This window comes from Equus caballus, chromosome X (assembly GCF_041296265.1).
Source record: "Equus caballus isolate H_3958 breed thoroughbred chromosome X, TB-T2T, whole genome shotgun sequence".
Classification (NCBI taxonomy): Eukaryota; Metazoa; Chordata; class Mammalia; order Perissodactyla; family Equidae; genus Equus; species Equus caballus.
Window position 1 is genome coordinate 10,036,760 of NC_091715.1, and position 20,250 is coordinate 10,057,009.

At 42.7% G+C, this 20,250-nt stretch overlaps 1 protein-coding gene across 3 annotated transcripts in view; it reads left to right on the forward strand.

The window, feature by feature from the left end:
• Nucleotides 1-18,746, forward strand: part of RAB9A (RAB9A, member RAS oncogene family) — a 29,272-nt gene extending 10,526 nt beyond the window's left edge. For 2 of the 3 annotated variants that reach the window (XM_014728762.3, XM_014728761.3), the window contains exons 2-3: nt 14,447-14,477; nt 17,642-18,746. In XM_014728762.3, the coding sequence (XP_014584248.1) occupies nt 17,673-18,278 (606 nt within the window). In that variant the 5' untranslated portion in view covers nt 14,447-14,477; nt 17,642-17,672 and the 3' untranslated portion in view covers nt 18,279-18,746. Of the gene's footprint in view, nt 1-8,671; nt 8,745-14,446; nt 14,478-17,641 lie in introns of all 3 variants that reach the window. The other variant, XM_005613989.4, reaches the window with a different exon arrangement.
• The last annotated feature ends 1,504 nt before the right edge of the window (nt 18,747-20,250 follow it).

Genomic DNA, 20,250 nt, shown 5'->3' on the forward strand with positions numbered 1-20,250 from the left:
GGGGAGGGTGGGGGGGGGTGGGGGGGGTGGGGACGGGTCACTTTGAGAACTTGAAGAGATCTCCCTTGACAAAGACGCATATTCGTTCATTTGAAAGACGAAGAAATGAGCAAATAATTTCTGATTACAGAATCTTTTTTCTTTCTTTTTTTTTTTTTTTAAGGCAAAAGTGTCAGAGAGTACTTGAGAGTCATTCAGAGCCGTTGAAGTAGACTTTGGGAGTTTGATTTCTGTATTATTCCAGTTGTCAACCGCATTTTCTGAGGAGCCTGTCAGGCACTGATATGAAGGTGCTGGTGATAGGAAGGGCAGGAGGGAGCCCCCACCTCCCCGAAGCTTGTAGTCTAATCATAATCATAAGATCAGGTTCCCACTTTGTCCTAGAACAAAATTTATCATCCTGGCTACTCAAAATCAGGGGCCAGGTGTCATTAAAAAAACAAAACAGCTCCACACCCACACACTGGGACCTGTATCATGGCATTTACTGTGGGCAGATGTAAGTGAAGTAGGGAAAAGTTGGTGTGTTTGTGATAGCTTTGTAGGTTGACCACATGTGACTCTACAAGAATCAAATCGAGAAGCCATTCTTGTTAAGCATAAAATTCTTCCTTAAATTTAGCTTCAATAGAAAATAGTTATGCATACGTTTTATTATTGAAATCAAGAAATAAATGATGAGGGCTGGCCCTGTGGCCGAGTGGTTAAGTTCGTGTGCTCCACTTCGGTGGCCCAGGGTTTCGCTGGTTGGAATCCTGGGTGCGGACGTGGCACCACTTGTCAGGCCACGCTGAGGTGGTGTCCCACATGCCACAACTGGAAGGACCCACAACTGGAATTACACAGCCATGTACCGGGGCTCTTGGGGAGAAAAAGGAAAAGTAAAATCTTTTAAAAAAACAAAAAAGAGGGGCTGGCCCCGTGGCCGAGCGGTTAGGATCGCACGCTCCGCTGCAGGCGGCCCAGTGTTTCGTTGGTTCGAATCCTGGGTGCGGACATGACATTGCTCATCCAAGCCACGCTGAGGCGGCGTCCCACGTGCCACAACTAGAAGGACCCACAACGAAGAATATACAACTATGTACTGGGGGGCTTTGGGGAGAAAAAGGGAAAAAAATAAAATCTTTAAAAAAAAAAAAAGAAAAGAAATAAATGATGAAATTTTTTTAATGACTTTTGCATCATTTTCTTGTCTTTCTGGCATTTTCCGGCCTGTTTTCACCATGCCAAAGACTAGGCCCTTCAGTATATGTACTGCTTCATTCTGGTGGCAGATGTAACTATTGGGTGAACTTTGGGAGGGAGTGATTGAGAGGAGGAATCAAAAAGGGTTGGCTCTCTTTAGGAATTGCCCTGAAAGTGTTATTCATGCCGTCAACATGGCACCTTTTGTGGGTAGCTTGGCTTTTTGACTTATCCTGATGGACGCTGTGTTCTTTTTTTTTTTTTTTAAAGATTTTTTTTTTTATTTTTCCTTTTTCTCCCCAAAGCCCCCTCGTACATAGTTGTATATTCTTCGTTGTGGGTCCTTCCAGTTGTGGCATGTGGGACGCTGCCTCAGCGTGGTTTGATGAGCAGTGCCATGTCCGCGCCCAGGATTCGAACCAACAAAACACTGGGCCACCTGCAGCGGTGTGCGCGAACTTAACCACTCGGCCACGGGGCCAGCCCCACGTCGTGTTCTTTTTTAACGAGTGGATTTCTCTGCCTCTTATCAGGAGTTGTCTGCTAGAGGGTATAGGGTGCTAAATTGTACACCTAAAAAGGATTGCTGTCGCATGAGATCTAACAAAGGGATGTGTGTTCTTTCCTTACTGGAGGGGTTTTATTCTGGGAAGCGTCAAGAAGAATTGATGCAGGAAGAACATCCACTGGCCTCAAGGAGTCTTGCTCAGTCTGTAGTTGGCTTGCTACTCTGGCCAAGTTAGGTCACCACATTTCTTTCTTTGTATAATAAGACGGTTGTACTTTAAAATCTATGAGATTATACGACACTAAGTAGAGACATCAAATTATTGGCTTCCAAGTAGTTCTGCCCCAGGCAATTTGCTGGTTAAGCAGCAGGAGGAAATAAGCCAAATAGCAGTGTGTGTGTGTGAGTGAGTGTGAGTGAGTGTGTGTTAGAATGAAACACGTCTCACTTGAAAGCTAACTAGGTAATAAATTGGTTAGTCAAAACCAAGGACAAGAAAATAGGGCTTGTGACTAAGTAGGTCATCACAGAGAGCGTTTAATAAGGATTTTTCTGGTGGGGGGTGAATTCACAAAATGCCTCAGGGAGTTTGGAAAGCTGTGATGCAACTAAAAGGTCAGGAGACCTGAGGGAGGAGACCTGGGGGACCCAGGTGTGTAGGTGGAGGGAGGCCTGGCTGTCTGGGCTGGAGGCAGTCCCCAGGGAGCGTGCCAGGAAGCCTGGGGCTGCCTGGGCTCCGTGGATAACTTGGAGGAGAAATCTCTGTTTCCCAAGGTGAATCTTGATATTGTACATGTTGTGAAGTTGAGCTCTGGGTATTTCCACATTCTGGACTACTTTCTGTTAATTTGTTTTTATTGCAGTAGCTTTGGTTTATAACATTATATAAATTTCAGGTCTACATCGTTATATATTTTGTTTTCTGTGTAGATTACATCATGTTCACCACCCAAAGACTAAGTACAATCCATCACCACACACATGTGCCTAATCACCCCTTTCACCCTCCTCCTTCCCTTTTTGTTAGTTTTTGACCATGGTGGGTACAGGGTTTAGAATGCCGTTGCTTATCATGAACGCAGAGAGGAGGACTAGATGTAAAGGAATGTAAGCAAGGTAACAGCTAGGTCAGCATGGGGTCAAGAGAAAGAGAGTTACGTATTTTGGAAGAAATATAAAAGTGAAGCAGGCAGTGGAGGCTTCACATTCGGCTTCACCGAACCCGGCTCATTTCATAGCCGGAAACCTGGACGCAGACTCGACTTTTGTCGGAGGCCTGACGCCTTGCAAATGTATGCTGTTGTTTGAGGGGAATGGAGAAACAGTATGGAACAACTTGATACATTCATTCTATGGCTACATTCATTACCCAAGTGTGGAGGATAGCAGAGCAGCGTAAACTAACGAACTGAACTGTTAGTTCAGTGTAAACAGCACTGTTTTAATTCCAAGTTCTTGTGAATTGGATTAGGTTTTTGGGTGCAGAGGCTGATAGCTTGCAGAAGATTAGTTCTCATAAGAGTGGTTGTGTTATCAGTGTTAGATAAGCCTGAAAAAAGCCTTACAGATTTCTATTTGTAGAATTTGCTCTGGAGAACCCTAACAAGTAGAGTGTTTAAATGATTGAACAAGTTCAAAACGTGAGAACTCACTGGGCTACAGTATATAGCTAAGTGACTGCTCGAGTCTGTGCGGTTTCATGCTCGCGTATTCAGTCAGAGCAGTGATTAGATAAACACACCTGAAAACATACATGGTTTAGTTGGAAGTTAGAACAGAACAAAGAACCGCTTGAGGACCACACGTTGGGGAATGCAGAGCATTTTCTGGAATGAGTTCCATTGGAGCAAACAGCTGCCACCCTCATCCTGTTCCACATTAATGTTTGCACAGTCCTTGACTTTTATTACATCAGGCCTGGAAAAGCCAGCTTCGCAAAGATAGGATGTCATCGAAAGGAATGTGGTGCGATCTAATGTTGAAACTGTGAACTCCCTCGAGCGCCAGTTTGCCCGGTGTCCTGTAAACGTCCAGTATCTGTGTGGTTCCCTCAGAAATTTAAAAAAGCCTGCCCTGCCTCTGTTTCCTGTGCAGACTTTCCCATGACCCCCCTCCTCCCTGTTGTCTGTAGTATTTCATCCCCATTTTCTGCTGCACACGCTTTAGGAAGTCAGTCTGCTGGTGGAGGAAGGGGCCACCGGGTGCAGGGGCGGTGGTCATGGGGTCTTTTGGAGAAACCCTTGTGCTCTCAGCCTGGGCTGGCCTGGCTCAGTAAGCATCCAGTGCCTGTGTGCTCTCTAGGGCCTGTGCCTCTCCAGGTCTGTGGTGGGAATTGGCTTTCTCATTGTGAGCCACTTCTCCCGAGTTAGGTTTCTTGTCCCTTCAGTTTGTCACTGCTGGACCATTTGCTTTCCATCTTTTCAATATTGTTGCCACTTCTCATCTACCATCAAGAGTTGTTCTCTCTTGTACTTTTTGGCTTTGTAGATTTCTTATACCTTTTCTGTCCTTTGGTGGGAGTAAAGGAAACAGGTTTGACCTGCCCTGTTTAGTTGGACCGGGGGAAGTTATTTAATCTTTGTAAACTTGTATTTATTGATCTATAAAATATGGATGATAGTGTCCAACTTGCAGGTGATTTGAAGGTGCCTTGTGCCAGATACTTAGTAGATATTTAGTAAGCAGCAGTGGCTAATGTTACTATGGTCATAGCATTTGTTATTTGAACAAACAAGACAATGGCAATAGGTAGGGAGGGAAGTGAACACGTTTCTTGTGTGGGTGAATAAAGTGGGGAAGACAGGAGACAGCTTTTGGAAATGAGGAAAATAGCTTGGGTTGAGATATGTTGAATTTGAACTGCCATCAGGATGCCAGATGAACATATTATAAAAGGGATTGGAATTCTTGTCTGGCCCCCAAGGAGTGGCAGGGCAGTGGTGGACTTTAGTTTAGCAATCACTGGGTTTTATCTCAGAAAGATATGGTTTGGCAAGAGCTAAGGGCTTCAGCCTTGTGATATACCTACTTTAAGAGCTTGTTAGAAAAGGGAGCCATCTAGGTTGCAGAAAGCTAAGAGTGAGGGAGAGAGGAAGTGGAACCTATTGTCAGAGTTGTTTTATGGACGATTAAGTAGGAGGCATTTTCACGGTCACTGCCTGGCTGTTTAGACCTAGTAGAGGCAGTAATGGTGGCCAAGTCCGGACTAAGACTTGAAGGTCCCACCTCTGCCTCCAGCTAGAGGTGTGATACTTTGCAAGACCCTTTCCCAGTTGGGCCTCCATTACTTTATTTGTTTAAAAAAAATGCCTTGAGTACCCTTCTGAGATTTTATGTCCTGTACATCCAGGCAAATGGCTGTATCTGAGAGAATTCACTCTCTACTGGGTGGGCCTCCAGTGTGGACATTGGTCAGCCATGAGGGTGTTTTCTAGAAGCATACACAGTGAAGTCCTAAGAGAAGCAGTCTTGTCTTTATTTACTTGAGGGTTGCGTGTACCTTAGGGCATTTAGACGAGGGCTGAGGAGAAGCCCTTGGATTGGCTATTAGGAGGTCTTTGGTGACTTCTGCTGACCTTCATGAGGATGGAGGGGTTTGGAGCCTGGGTGTAGTGGGCGGCATGGAGAGTTGATCAGACATAGAGGTGAAATGGGTAGTGATGGCAGAGTAAGTTTGAGCTTGGAACGCTTTTTGTAAGCAGTCAGTTTCAGTACCTTGGTGGGGGCAAACTGGGGCATTGTTGATGGAAAAGTGGGATGAGGTGAACTTTCTGGAAAGCTACCTGCAGTTCTCTTACATTTCTTCTCATTTTGACCTGGTGACAACTTCCCTGCAGAATGGGAGCTTCTAATCTAGTTGAGTCCTATATACCAAACATAGAGCTGTCTTCTTGAAATATATCGTTTTGGGAAATCCCCACTCCTCTTACTTTCTCTAGTAGCCAAGAAGTTCTCCTTTGCTGTGGCTCCATGCCTCCTGGGCCATGTTTGCATACTAGCTCTCCCCTGAGTTCTGTGTGAGTTCTCCAGCCCTTACCCTTTTCTGCTCCAAATAAAAGACGCCTGGTTTCTTACCGAACTTGAAGAGAGGGGTCAGACCAATGCTCCCTTAAGTTACAGCAGATCGTTGCAGGTCATATTTAATTTGTGTTTTGCTGCTTCAGTATATTTTTCTAACATGTATATTCAAATTCATTTCTTTCACAATGCATTCTTCTTCCTAAAATACCTAGCTGTAATTCCCAGGATTCCTATCTTGTGACCTTTATCCGTTTTGCATTTTAATTCTGTCCCCCAAAGTGCAACCTTAAACTGTCCCCCTTCTTTTTATTATTGTCATGCATTTTAAGTGCCTTTTACAGGTGAGTTTCTTATTACAGGTAGATTTATGCTTGTTCCTTTTAAGGGCCTCATAAAACAAAAGAAAGAACAAAATGTTATCCTCACTTCCAGGATTAGCAGTTTCCCGTGAGTAAATGTGTTCACTGAACCCTCACAGTTTGTGGTCAAAGTGTAATATTAATGAAGTCTCACAGGTGAGGGAGAGAAGGGAAATAGTGCTGCCACGTAAAGATGAAAGTCTCGAGGGTGTCATGAACCACACAAAGGGATCACCCGTAACATATGAATGATGTGGACATGTATCGACCATTTCTTGAGGTCCAGATTCCTTTAAGAATCTGGTGAAACCTTTTTTACTCCTTCCAGAGAACAGCTGAAGCCCACACGCTTCCACCCATACACTCATCCTTATTGTACCTGAGATTCTAGGAGGTGCATTTTCCCCCTGCAGCTCCTTCATGGCCTCCCAATTAAGCGCGCTCTATACCTGCACTGCCCAGTACAGTACTCATGTAGCAGTTGAAATTTAAACGAATTAAAGTTAAAAATTCAGTTCCTTACTTGGACCAGCCACATTTCAAGTACTCAGTAGCCACATGTGCTTAGTAACTAGTGTATTGGACAGCACAGATGGAAAACATTTCCATCATTGCAGAAAGTTCTGTTGGGTCATGCTGCTCTGTACTTTCAGAGTGGTTTAAGAAGGTTTAGTTCCTTAACCAAATCTGTTTTTTCTCCTCTCTCCTTTCCCACTCTCTCCACCACTATTAATGATTAACTAGTGTACTTAACTACAGAGGTGCCCTGTTTTAAGCAAAACTGAGAGTATATATTTCTTAAAAGTTTAATTAGATGACTCATCTTCAAAAAAGTATACTTATTGAAATGGGTTCTTTAAATAGGGCGAGCTGCTCTGACATCGTGACAGTGTAGTTTCATTGACAGTGTTCTCCATCTCTAGTTGTCTTTCTGTGGGACAGTGCTCAACTAGATAATTTATTTCACCTGACAAGTTGTGCTTCCAAGCTGGTCTCTTCCTATGGTACTTTGCTTAATTCTTTCTTTTTTTGTTGTTGACTTCTTGTAGAAATAGCACCCATGAGACTTAATGACTTCCTTGACTTGCTTTTTACTCATACATTTCAGCGAGACAACCAGGAAGACTGGAAACAGAGTGGAACTAATTAGGCTAAGTGAGACACGCTGATATTAAGATATAAGGAAATAAATACAGCTCAAGCGAAAATAGAAATAATTTAAAGATTATCCATGCTTTTTTTCCCTTGGTTAGTGTCTTTGAGTCTCAGTTTCTCAAGCTATGAAATGAAATGCAGTTAAGTGGTATGTCTCTAGTTAGGATACTTGGGGTAAATGCAAAAGGACCGTGTGATTTTGAAAAAAAAAATCTGTTCCTAAATTTAAACCAGGAGTGATAAATTCAATTTGAGGTTTTGGAAGTGAGAACTATAGTCAGGGGGTTACAGAGTAAGTGTTTCAAAATTTGAAATTTTGAGAAAAGCAGTTTAGAAACGCAGCCCACTCTCCCTGTGGTGGCTTATTAGAGGAATGTTGTTTTCACCATTTCCCAGCTCCCTGTGGTAGTCCATAGTACTTATTTTAAAGTGGTTTTCTCCTTAGACTTGCAAGTAAGAATCAATTTTTTTGTCCCTTCCCACACATTGTAATAGACCCCAAAAATAGAATGGGGGAAGAGCTGATTGAATAGAGAAACAAAGCATTGTAAGTGCCTAAAATACAAACAGAAAAATAAGAATAGAATAACAAGACTAAAGGGGGAAGTAATTTACTCTTTGTTCTTAGTTTAGGATTTATTTGGTTCCTCACCATTTGTCAAGTTTGGTACAAGATATTATAGAACAAAAAAGGACAAATGAATGGATCGAATTAGGTGTTGTGTGCCCCTCCCAGGGAGCTGACATTGTAGTTAGGAAATAGACACCTACGCAGCTGACGGTGGTGAGAGCCTAGGTGAGTGAGAGCTGTAATAGACGTGGAAATGATTATGAGAGTGAAAAAGAGAGGAAGGTTAGGTTTCTGGGGGTGGCCATAGAAGGCTTCTTGGGTGAGGTGATGGGAACTAGGCCTTTGGATAGCTAGGCTTTTCTTAGCTGTTGAGGTGTAGGGAGGAGCCTCTCAGGCCACCATAAGGGCCTGAGCAAATGCTGGACAGTAAATGCCTTTGATGGGTGTGGGCATGGTGAGTCGTAGGGATATAATTGGGACAGGCTTGTAAAGTAGGGTTGGATATCTTTTTGAATGCCATGCTCAAAACCTTATATAATAAAACCTTATATAATGAAGAAATAAACAGTTTAGTTATCTGTAAGCATGGAGGCAATTAGATCCATCATCAATAAAAAATGTCTACCTTTAATCCATACAAACATTCCTGTTAGAGATTTATATTTTCCATGCTTGGCTGTGCCTTCCCCATGGTTTATTGTAGTGGTCGGCTTTGGAAGCCAGCAGGGGCTTGGAGAGGGCCAGAGAAAAGGGTACTGCTGATAAACTGTCCCTAAACAATTGGTGGTGCAATGAAAGTATACAGTAGAAAAGCTGGCAGATAGTGTTAGGAACAGGAAAGCGTTGATACGCAGTGTTCTCTTTTCTCTTTAGTTTTGAGGTATCTGCTGAAAACATGGTTCATTTTCTTTCCTGCCGGTGACTACTTATCCAACTGCCCATTCAGGTTAGTGTGTGCCATAGACAACATGCGTGGGTGCCAGCACATGGTACTGTAATCCTCAGGTAGGATCTACTGGGCTGTACCTGGTTTATTTAAAGGGACACTGCTGAAGGCACAAGGAGATCATTTGTGGTTCTATGTAAATCTAATTTTGGGGTCTTACTGCTAATTCTTAGGCTATATATATTTATGTGTGTGTGTGTATCTATAAATATCTGAATTCTTTAGATGTAACTCACATACCATAAAATTCACTCTTTCAGATCTATACAGTTCAGTGGTTTTTAGTATATTCACAAAGTTGTGCACTACTAATTCCAGAATATTTTTATCACTTCCCCCACCCCCAGAGAAACCCAGTACCCATTAGCAGTCACTCCCCATTTACCTCTCCCTGCCCCTTCTCTGGAACCACGAATCTACTTTCTGTCTACGGATTTGCCTATTCTGAACATTTCATATAAATGGAATCATATAATATGCGAGCTTTTGTATGTGGCTCTTGCTTAGAATGTTTTTGATGTTCATCTGTGCTCTATCAGTGCTTCACTCCTTTTTATGGCTGATTGATCTTCCCTTGTGTGGATATGGCACATTTTGTTTATCTGTTCACCAGTTGATGGACATTTGAGTTGTTTCCACTTTTTGGCTATTATCAATAATGCTGCTATGCATATTCATGGACAAGTTTTTGTGTGGACATATGTTTTCATTTCTCTTAGGTATATACCTAACAGAGGAATTGCTGGGTCATATGGTAACTCTATGTTTAACTTTTCTTTTTATTTTAGATTGGCACCTGAGCTAACAGCTGTTGCCAGTCTTTTTTATTTTCCTTCTTCTCCCCAAAGCCCCCCCAGTACGTAGTTGTATATTCTAGTTGTAGGTCCTTCTGGTTGTGCTAACTTTTTGAGGAACTGCCAGGTTGTTTTCCATTATCATTGCCCCATTTTACCCACCAACAGTGAATGAGGGTGCCAGTTTCTCCACATCTTCATCAACACTTGTTTGTCTTTTTGGTTATAGCCATCCTAGTGGGTGTGAAGAGGTATCTCATTGTAGTTTTGATTTGCATTTCCCTACTGGCTAATGATGTTGACCATTTTTGCCCATTTTTAAATTGGGTTGTTTATTTTATTGATGAGTTGTAAGAGTTCTTTATATATTCTCGATATAAGTCCTTTATCAGATGTATGGTTTGCAAGTATTTTCTCCCATTCTGTGGGTTGTCTTTTCACTTTCTTGACAGTGTCCTTTGAAGCACAAAAGATTTTTACTTTGGGGCCGGCTCCGTGGCTGAGTGGATAAGTTCGCGCACTCTGCTGCGGCAGCCCAGGGTTCGGATCCTGGGCGCGGACATGGCACCGCTCGTCAGGCCACGTTGAGGCGGCGTCCCACATCCCACAACTAGAAGGACATGCAACTAAGATATACAACTGTGTACAGGGGGGGTTTGGGGAGATAAAGCAGGAAAAAAAAAAAAAAGATTGGCAACAGTTGTTAGCCCAGGTGCCATGCCATTAAAAAAAAAGAAGATTGGCAACAGTTGTTAGCCCAGGTGCCATGCTATTAAAAAAAAAGAAGATTGGCAACAGTTGTTAGCCCAGGTGCCAATCTTTAAAAAAAAAGTTTTTTACTTTGATGAAGTTCAGTTTATCTATTTTTTCATTCGTTGCTTGTGTTTTTAGTGTCATACTGAGTTTTTTTTTAATGTAATCTGACTTACAGAAAAATTTAGGAAGTGATTATCCTTGAGGTCTGGTGGACAGCAGTATTTGAAGAAAATTTAAAAGAAAATCGTTTCCATTTCATTTTAATTGCAGCAGTCAATCAAGCTAGGCTTTAAATGAAAATGAAACTTTAAAAAATGCTTTTGATATTAAAAAGATATTATGACTTTGCAACCAAATCAGAACTTTGAAGATTGAACTTGGTATTGATCATTTTAAGTTTTCTTGTACACTTTAATATAAAATTGTAAACTTTTACCTGGTGTGATCATGGTGTGCATACTATTTGGGTTTACCACTCAACAGTGTATTTCTACAGTCCCACGTCTCTGTGTCTCCTGAAGGTGTGCACAGCATCCCCCAATTAGGCATTCAGGTCATTTCCATTCTCCCTACTGTGAACAATCTCGCGAATTTTCATTTTCTTTCTTTTTGAGAAAAGATGGTTTTAGAATAGTATGGGGATGTATTTTTTGGTATAGCCTAGAAAATTGACAACTGGGGGAAAAGTATGGGCATTTTTTTAAAAATTATTTTTTCCTTTTTCTCCCAAAGCCCCCCGGTACATAGTTGTGCATTTTTAGTCCTGGGTCCTTCTAGTTGTGGCATGTGGGATGCCGCCTCAACATGGCCTGATGAGTGGTGCCACATCTGCGCCCAGGATTCGAATTGGCAAAACCCTGGGCCGCTGAAGCAGAGTGCTTGAACTTCACCCCTTGGCCACGGGGCTGGCCCCCAAGTATGGGCATTTTTATAATGGTATAATACGTTTCCATGTAGCTGTATCTTTTTAGAGAGCATGTTTCGTTTTTATTAGACATAGTGTGCTGATTTCAGTATTACCTCTGTGCATAGAGGTACGTGCAGGTGCAGGACGTGTTAGGGGCACAGGGGCAGGAGCTTCAGTGGGAGACGAGGTCTGGCTGCATCTACAAGGGCGAGCAGCAGTTAGCCAGGTAGCAAGAGGAGGGGTTCAAAGGGAGCGAGGTGAAGCATGGAGCCACAGAATGTCTTACTGCAGGATCAAGTATGAGGCCTGAGAGCTGTGATTTTCAGTCCCAAAGCCAGCTGACACCTGAGGTAGTTGAGAGGGATGGTAAGGGCATCCTTGGAAGCTCTGCCTGACACCTTCCTCTTCCCCTGACAGCAGCCAGTTACAGAAGGACTCCATATCTGATCAGGTTGCCCGATGCTGAAGCTATTTCAGGCTTCCCATTACTGTGAGGGGATAGGCACAAATCCTTCTCGTGGCTTCTAAGGCCTTGCCCACTCCGGGCGTCTGCCTCCAGTGCCATCCGCACAGCACTCTTCTTTTTCTCCAGGCTCCAGGTGCTTGGGCCTACCTTGGGCTCTCCCAGTATGGGCCACACTACCTTGGCAGGGCCTTGGCCTGGCCTGGTCCCACTTCCTGGTTCCAGCTCCCTCCCCTCTTCCCACAGTTTTCTCCTCCTGCTGCTGAGCTTGCCTTGGGTCAGAGTTACCTCCCTGCAGTGGAATCTGACCTTGGTGAGGCTGCGTTCTAAGGACAGCATGCAGCTGATATGATCCTTGAGACATTGCTTTGGAGCAGCGCACACTGGAAACTGGTGTGAGGACTCTCACTAACACAGTGGAATGCAGCCCAGCTTTCCTGGGGGCTGGAAGTGACCACTTTTTCTTTAACTGAGTGGCCAGTGAAGTTGCTGGCTGTATTAGAGGATCGTGTTGTATGAAAATGAAGTCCCCCTGATGGCTGGACTCACGCAGCTCCCTGAGCTGCTCCATGAGATGCTTACGTGGGGCCTGGGCCCGACTGAGGGAGCCGCAGGCTTACACATCGATCTCTCTGTCGCTGAGGGAGACTCGGGGCACGCTACCCTGCACTATTTAAGCTGTTCTTTGGTTTTGGATTGAGTGTGAATTGTTGTTCTCTGTACCATATACCTCTCATTTGTAGGCCTTGCCACAGTTGTAAGGCACGTGGGTTTTGTGCGGCTTGTCACCTCCCCCAACTACAAGCTCCACAAGGCAGGGACTGGGTGTGGCTTGCACCCTCAGTGTCTGGCACACAGGAGACGCTCACTAGGTGCTTGTTGAAAAACTGCTTTCCTGCCCGCTCCATGGAACGCTAGGTCTCTGGGGAGATGCTTCAGAGTTCTGCAGACATTTGATTTACAGTTCATTTCAAACATCTTTAAACTATCAAAACTCTAATAAAACTTAGGCACACTCAGATGTGCTTTATACGACCTGCCAATGGATTGAATACTATTAGTTCCGTCAGGTTAACTCATTTTTGTGCAGATCTTGAAACAAAGCAAGCAGTTGAAAGACTTACCATTGCAACTACTTATTTTCGTTATACCTGCAGGGGCAACAGGAAAACCCTCAGAAATCACTGTGAAGGCAGCTGAGCCTAGTGGGTTAGGTGCTGGGCTTTAGAGCAGTCAGTCGGCTGCATTCACATCTCACTCCCACCTTTTACTAGCTCTGTGACCTCGAGCAAGGTGTGTAACCTCTCTGAGTCAGTGTCCTCATTTGTAGTGTAGGGCTAATGAGAGACTTGTTGTGAGCAGTGAATGCAGCGGAGCAGAGTAAATGGCTTACAGGACTCAGTCAGTGTTAGCTGTTGCAGTTGTCGTTGTTATTGTTATTTTATCTTTAACCCCAAATGTCACGATTTTGAAGAGTCTCTTTTTTGGATTGGTTGAATTTATAAGTTAAGTCCCGCAAAATTTCTAAGTCCCACAAAAATGCCCTGTGCTTTACAAAAGCAAGGGAGGGGAGTTGGGAAGACCTCTTTGGTTTAGCCAGAGAGAGGCTAGCACAGCTCCGCACGGTCGCCACTGGGAAGCCTTCACGTTGAATTTATCCTTAGGGCTAGGATCCTTGGCTGCCTAGTGTCTCCTGCATAATTCTCTCCTTTGTTCTGCTCAAGACTCTCAGTGAAATGTGACTTAAGAAATAGACATAAAAGAAACCTTTCCATAAAACTGCCAGTGAAGCCTTCTTCATGCATTCATTCCACAGAAACTTTCTGCGCTCCTGTAATGAGCGTGGCACTGTGGTGAGTGTTGTCCACATCCCAGTGAATCTTCCCAACTGCCCTAGAGATGCGTACTGTTGTCCTCGTTGTCCCGGGAGCTTCAGGATGTCAAGTAGCTTGCCCAGGGTCTACGTTCCTGGCCCTTGGCAAGAGCAGCTTCTATTTGGTCACGAGAAAGTTTTCCCCTCTGCCTTGGCTGCCCAAAAGCTTCCCCACTCTATGTCCTGCCTTGGCCTTAGCCCAACTCTTCCTGTGTCGTGCTGGTGTCCCTCCTCCACGTGGCTCGTCTTTTTCCTTGTTTGTCTTAGCTGCATTTTATTCTATAGGATGTGATTATTCTAAGCCACTCAAAATTTGGGGGCCGGCCCCGTGGCTGAGTGGTTGGGTTTGTTCACTCCGCTTTGGAGGCCCAGGGTTTTGCCAATTTGGATCCTGGGCGTGGACATGGCACCGCTCATCAGGCCACGCTGAGGTGGCGCCCCACATAGCACAACTAGAAGGACCTACAACTAGAATATACAACTATGTACCTGGGGGGCTTTGGGGAAAAGAAGAAGAAAAAAAGAAGATTGGCAACAGTTGTTAGCTCAGGTGCCAATCTTTAAAAAAAAAAATTGGGGCAAATTTTGAAGAATGAATGAAACATTTTACATTTCATCTTAACAAAATTTTACAGCTGTCTGATTGTGAAACTTACAAAAGAAGGATGGGCAGGTGAGAAACTGAAAAAACTAGGATTAAAGTGTACTGTTTGATTCTAGAACTTTTTTTAGGCTGAGAAAGGTCATGGACAGCTTTCAGGTATAGTTTTCCTTTTAAATTAAGAATCTAGCTGCTAATAGAAGTCAGATATTTCTTTCACCTTTTAATTCTTGTTTTTACTATTAAAATTATAAAAACAAATTCAATATACATTGGCTAAGGTGAGCTTTCTAATTTTTTCTTTCCAGATAATGATGATGCTTGAACTGAATAATTAAGGTAAGATTTATGACCTATGGAGTGTGCTTTTCTTACACAGATTTCTTTGTAGAATTTAGCTGAATTGCTAAAGTCATATTTTAACCTTGGTGAACATTTTTGCCTTTGGGCAGTCATTGCAGACTGCAGAGTATAAAAGACTTCACATTGCATTTGAAGGTAAGTTCTGAAAATAACATGGTAGGATACCTTTATTCATTCAGCTTACACTAAAGAAGTTTCAAAGGGTTTTGCCGTTTTGAGATAAGAAAAAGGAAACATTTTTAATATCCATAAGCTAATTATGGTTATGTTAGTGTTTAGATTGCATGAAGCTAGCTTTTGTTAGATTCAGTGGGAAATAAGATGGTTTGTATAATTACCCATATCACCATATAGGTTTATAGCCAACTCTGCAGTTAGAATCAAAGAAATGTTTGTGTGTTTATTAGTTTTTAGCAAATGCCAACATACTCCCAAATAGGATGTCTCAGAGGCCCCGAATTATAGATGTGAAATGTAAAATATTGTACCCTGTTTCCTGGTGTATGGGTCTAGCATACCTCAAATTTGTTTGATCAGAATAATGGCACAAATTAGGATATTCCACATTACTATGAAAGAAGAAAGGAACTATCAAAGTGTCCTGATAAGATTATGTGACAAATCCTGAGGAATTTCTAAAACTTAATTTGGTAGATGTGTGCAACCAGTCATCTGGGTGGAGGTTGTTAGACAGCGTAATCTGCTTTATAATTTGATATAAAGAACCTGACAATTCAGTGCTGTCCAATACAGCTTTGTCCAGTTAAGGCAGTTAGAGACTTATCAAAATACTGGGATATATGATAGACTGGAATTAGGCACATCTGTTACACCCTCATGACACAGCACGGAACTTTTGTGTTTATGTATCTTAAAAATTCTGTGAGAGGAGCAACCTTGGGCTGGGGGCTGCTGGGGAAGGTTCCCAGTGCTGGTGATGAGCGAGCTGAGCCGTCCTGAGGGCCCAGCAGTGAGTTAGGTGAAGGCGGGTGGCATCACCAGCAGAGGCAGCAGCGTGTGCCAGGGCAAAGGCAAGGGAGGAGGCGTGAGCTGAGCAAGTAGAATTGAATTTCACTTCCACCTGACTGCATTTCCAAAGGACGAAAGCCGAGAATGGGCAGCGGGGCCGGGTATTCTGCCTTAGGAGTTGGGCTTAGACCTGACTCTAGAGAACCACTGAGGAATGGTCAGGAGGGAGCATTAGACAGATGCTTCCCCTGTGTCAGAATAGTTGGTGTGCTTTTTTGGTTTTGTTACTCTTTTTTCTATAATTTGAAGTTGTTTAAGCAAGATAGCAAAAAATTAAAGCAACTGATTTAGCACATTGTTACCTCTGTGAGGAAATTAAGGGGCTTGAGATTGTTTCAGTTTCCTCTCTAAGATTAATTTAGTCTGGGTATGGGGAAGAGTGATCCATTGGAAGTCAAAAAAGTCTCCAAGAGGTGTGTCCTTTGATTGCCTCACACTTTTGTTGGACAATTTAAATTATATTAATTATGGCAGTAATTACTTTGGTAGTAATTTAAAAGAGCCAGTAAGAGTTACGGACAAGTTGCTACAGGTTTTACCAGAATAGTGTAGCATGTAGTTGGAAATGCAGAATTCCTACACATGACAGGAAGTGTTCAATTACAGTATACTGGGTCAGTTTTGCATATAACCAGGAGATAGCCAGCTGATGTTTGCTGCAGTGATTTTGCAATTCATCCTAGTCAGCACAATTATTTTTTCATGTCTTTATTACCTTCCCAGTGAGGGATTCACAGTATCTGCCTTCACGTTAATTACCATTTTGCTCTAGAGCTGTGCTGTCTAATACGGCTATGGGCTCTTTAAATGTGGCTATTTAAATTAGTTAAATAAAATTTAAAATTCAGTTCCTCACTTCCTCCAGTACACGTTAAGTGCTCAATAACCAAATGTGGCTGGTGAGTACAGATGGAGGACATCTCCATCGTTGTAGGAAATTCTGTTAGACTGCTACTTTAAAGGTTGTCTTCTTTTATAAATGTCACTATACTTAAAAGCCATTTAATACCGAAATATTTACAGATTAAATGAAAATAACTGGGGAGAAGGAAAATGGGGAGTTAGAGAGGAAACCAGATTTTCCGTAAGTTTGTAATTGGGGAAGCTAGGTTTAGGGTCCATGTGGTTTCATTGTATTACTCTCATCATTCAGAAATTTTGTGTATGTTTGAAATTTTCCATAATAAAGAATTAAAATAGAAGCCTTAAATGGAAACACTGCTGCCCCTAGCACTTAGAAGTAGCCGTCTGTAACCAGGCATCTGAAATCCCACCCCGCACAGGCGTTGCCTGTAGTGTAGACAAGTTTTAAATCCTGCTTCCCCTCAAAAACCCCATGTTTGTTTAAGGTTTATTTCATTCCCCCTCAAAACACACAAGTAACAGCACAAGCTCAGATTTGTTAAAGAGTTTGAGCTGCCCAAGTGAGTCTTGTGGGTAGAACATGCTAGATTATGTTATTATATTAAAAATGCCATTGCTGCTGACATTAATTTTACATGCTCAAAATAGTGTTCCTAATGAAGAGAATACAGTCCATTTATTCAGTGGTTGGCTTCTTTTTGTTTACAGCCAGATCAGTCAGCTTCTGTATCTGGTTTCCTGGTTACCAGCTCCTATGGTGATAGCTTTGGAGGAGAGAAAGTGGGGATCATGGAGAAAACCCCTGGCATGAGAGGAAAGCCATCAGTAAACACGGTCGCTGTGCCACCAAAGGGCTGTTTGAAGTTGTTACAGAAACTGGCCTACTTTGGTCTTCTACTGCATCTCTAACAAATGGTGGCAGGGCTTATTGTGAATAGAGAGGAACGTTTGAGAGCAGGGTGTTCGGGGTCAGACTTGGGCTTGAATGCCAGCTTCAGTCAGCTGTGACCCGAGGAAGGAGAAGAGTGAGCCCTTACCAGCTGTCTTAGGGAGTAACAGTAGGGTAGTGCCTGGCGCACGGTTGAGTGCTCAGTAAGTGAGCACAGTAGCTCTTGCTATTAGGTATTCCCTGTGCAGAAAGGAATTGGGGCTCTGTGTTTTATTTCTCTTAAACGCTGATATTCACAGAATCACGTAGAGCGATGTACAGGTCCAAAGGAATGTAACGGTACCTTTTTATTTTACAGGGTTCTGAAGTCAAAGATCTTGAGATTAATAATGGCAGGGAAATCATCGCTTTTTAAAGTAATCCTCCTTGGAGATGGTGGAGTTGGGAAGAGTTCTCTAATGAACAGATATGTGACTAATAAGTTTGATACCCAGCTCTTCCATACAATAGGTGTGGAGTTTTTAAATAAAGATTTGGAGGTGGATGGACATTTTGTTACCATGCAGATTTGGGACACTGCAGGTCAAGAGCGATTCAGAAGCCTGAGGACGCCATTTTACAGAGGCTCTGACTGTTGCCTGCTTACTTTTAGTGTCGATGATTCTCAAAGCTTCCAGAACTTAAGTAACTGGAAGAAAGAATTCATATATTATGCAGATGTGAAAGAGCCCGAAAGCTTTCCTTTTGTGATTTTGGGGAACAAGATTGACATAAGTGAACGGCAAGTGTCTACAGAAGAAGCCCAAGCCTGGTGCAGGGACAACGGCGACTATCCTTACTTTGAAACAAGTGCAAAAGATGCCACGAATGTCGCAGCGGCCTTTGAGGAAGCGGTCCGAAGAGTGCTTGCTACTGAGGATAGGTCAGATCACTTGATTCAGACAGACACGGTCAGCCTGCACCGGAAGCCCAAGCCTAGCTCATCTTGCTGTTGATCATTAGAGAGGTTGCCCATGCGTCCTCACCAACTCACACATATACACAAATAAACACAGGGTGGACAAGAGAGTTAGTGTTTGCAGCAATGGCTCCTGTACTCATAACATTAAACTAACCATATTGCTGCTTCATTAGCGGGTGGGAGAAGGGACGCATCCACTCACGGAAGATTCTATTTACTCAATAATGGCACCTTACATTTATAATTTGTAACGGTTGTCTAATAACGTTTAATTTAAAATGTAAGTTACAGAGCTAATGACATGACCAAGACTTTAATTATAATTAAAACAGAACACTTGAAGATTGCAAAAGTTATTGTCTTTTTCCCGGGAAAATGGAGAACTACTTTTTATATGTGTATATTTTTATGTAATTAGCATTCTATTCCTGGGCCAGGGAAAAAATTACCTAAAGCAATAATGTTAGATATTAAAGATTAAAATCTAATGCTTTGCACTGCAGTTCTTTGATTACTTCATTTTCTTTAAAATTATTTACATGTTCACGCTTTCATTCTACATGTCAGAGTTGAACTCACTGGTCATCACTTGTCATTTGTGTGCCACACGTGTGCCCCCCCCCCCCCCCAGCAGCCAGCTTTATCATTCTTGGAGGAAATACTGAGGACTGTACTTTGTGTGAGGACTAATGAAGACGTGTATTTGGTCATGTATTTAGTGTCTTTTCGACCACTGAACATTGTTTAGTGATTTGCTGTCAAAGAGAGTTTTGTCATCCTGCAATGACCAGACTTGCTGATAAAGCAAATTCCAGTCTTCCATGGGTAGAGTTCATGTGCTGGGCCACTCTCGCTGATCCATCCTATAGAGGCAAACCAACTTGACCGTGTGTTAGGACAGGACAGGCCCCTCGACTGTGGAGCGGTGGGTGATCAGAGGACATGCTTGGGGGGTTATGTGGGAGGGGTATATTTTGAAAAGCTAGATTGATATATTTCTCTCCCTGGCCCCTTATTGGGAACCACTGGAAAAGAATATCATTACAGTAAGCTAAACTTCGAAAGTCTAGTTTCCTAACGTAACAGACAATTTGGCTATAAGCAAAACATTTTAACCTTTTGAATTTGGGGACATTAAATCTCTTCATAGTCGCAGGTTAGAAAGAGATGTAGTTTTTATTATTTATAATCATCATCCCCCCAGAAAAGCTAATCCTCCATTCAGAAAACAAATAGGAATCCATCGTTAACAAATGGGTGTATATTGTATATTCTTTCTTTTGTTTTTTCTCTAGGGGACTTGCTTTGTCTTTTTAAGTCAAAAGTGTGCCCATTGTTTTTTGACGTGCCCTTTTCTCTTAAATATCTGGACGTATTTCCATTATAGTAGACCTACCTCATTTATCAGCTGTATGGACGTCTAACAATTTATTCAAACCATTTTCTGTTGATAGACATCTAGCAGTAGTTTATGAAAGTGTTTTCCACACCTTGGTCAGCAATAGGTATTAGGAGTAAATTTTTTGTTCATTTTTTGAATAGATGATAAAGTCATGGGGTTCAAAATCATAAGGCACAGGGACAAATATCTCTACCCTTGCCACCCAGTTCCTCTTCCTGGAGACAGCCATGTGTGTTTCTTGGGTATCCATCTAAATATTTAGTACATAAGGAAAGCATAGTATGTTAGTTCACTAGGGCTGCCATAACAAAATGCAGACTGGGTGGCTTAAGCAATGGGAATTTTTTTTTCTGATTTTTTCTCCCCAAATCCCCCCAGTACATAGTTGTATATTTTATTTGTGGGTCCTTCTAGTTGTGGCATGTGGGACACCGCCTCAACATGGCCTAATGAGCGGTGCCATGTCTGCGCCCAGGATCCGAACTGGCAAAACCCTGGGCTGCTGAAGCGGAGCATGCATTCTCACAGTTCTGAAGTCTTGAAGTCCCAGATCAAGGTGTTGGAAGGTTTAGTTTTTCCTGATGCCTCTCTCCATGGCTTGCAG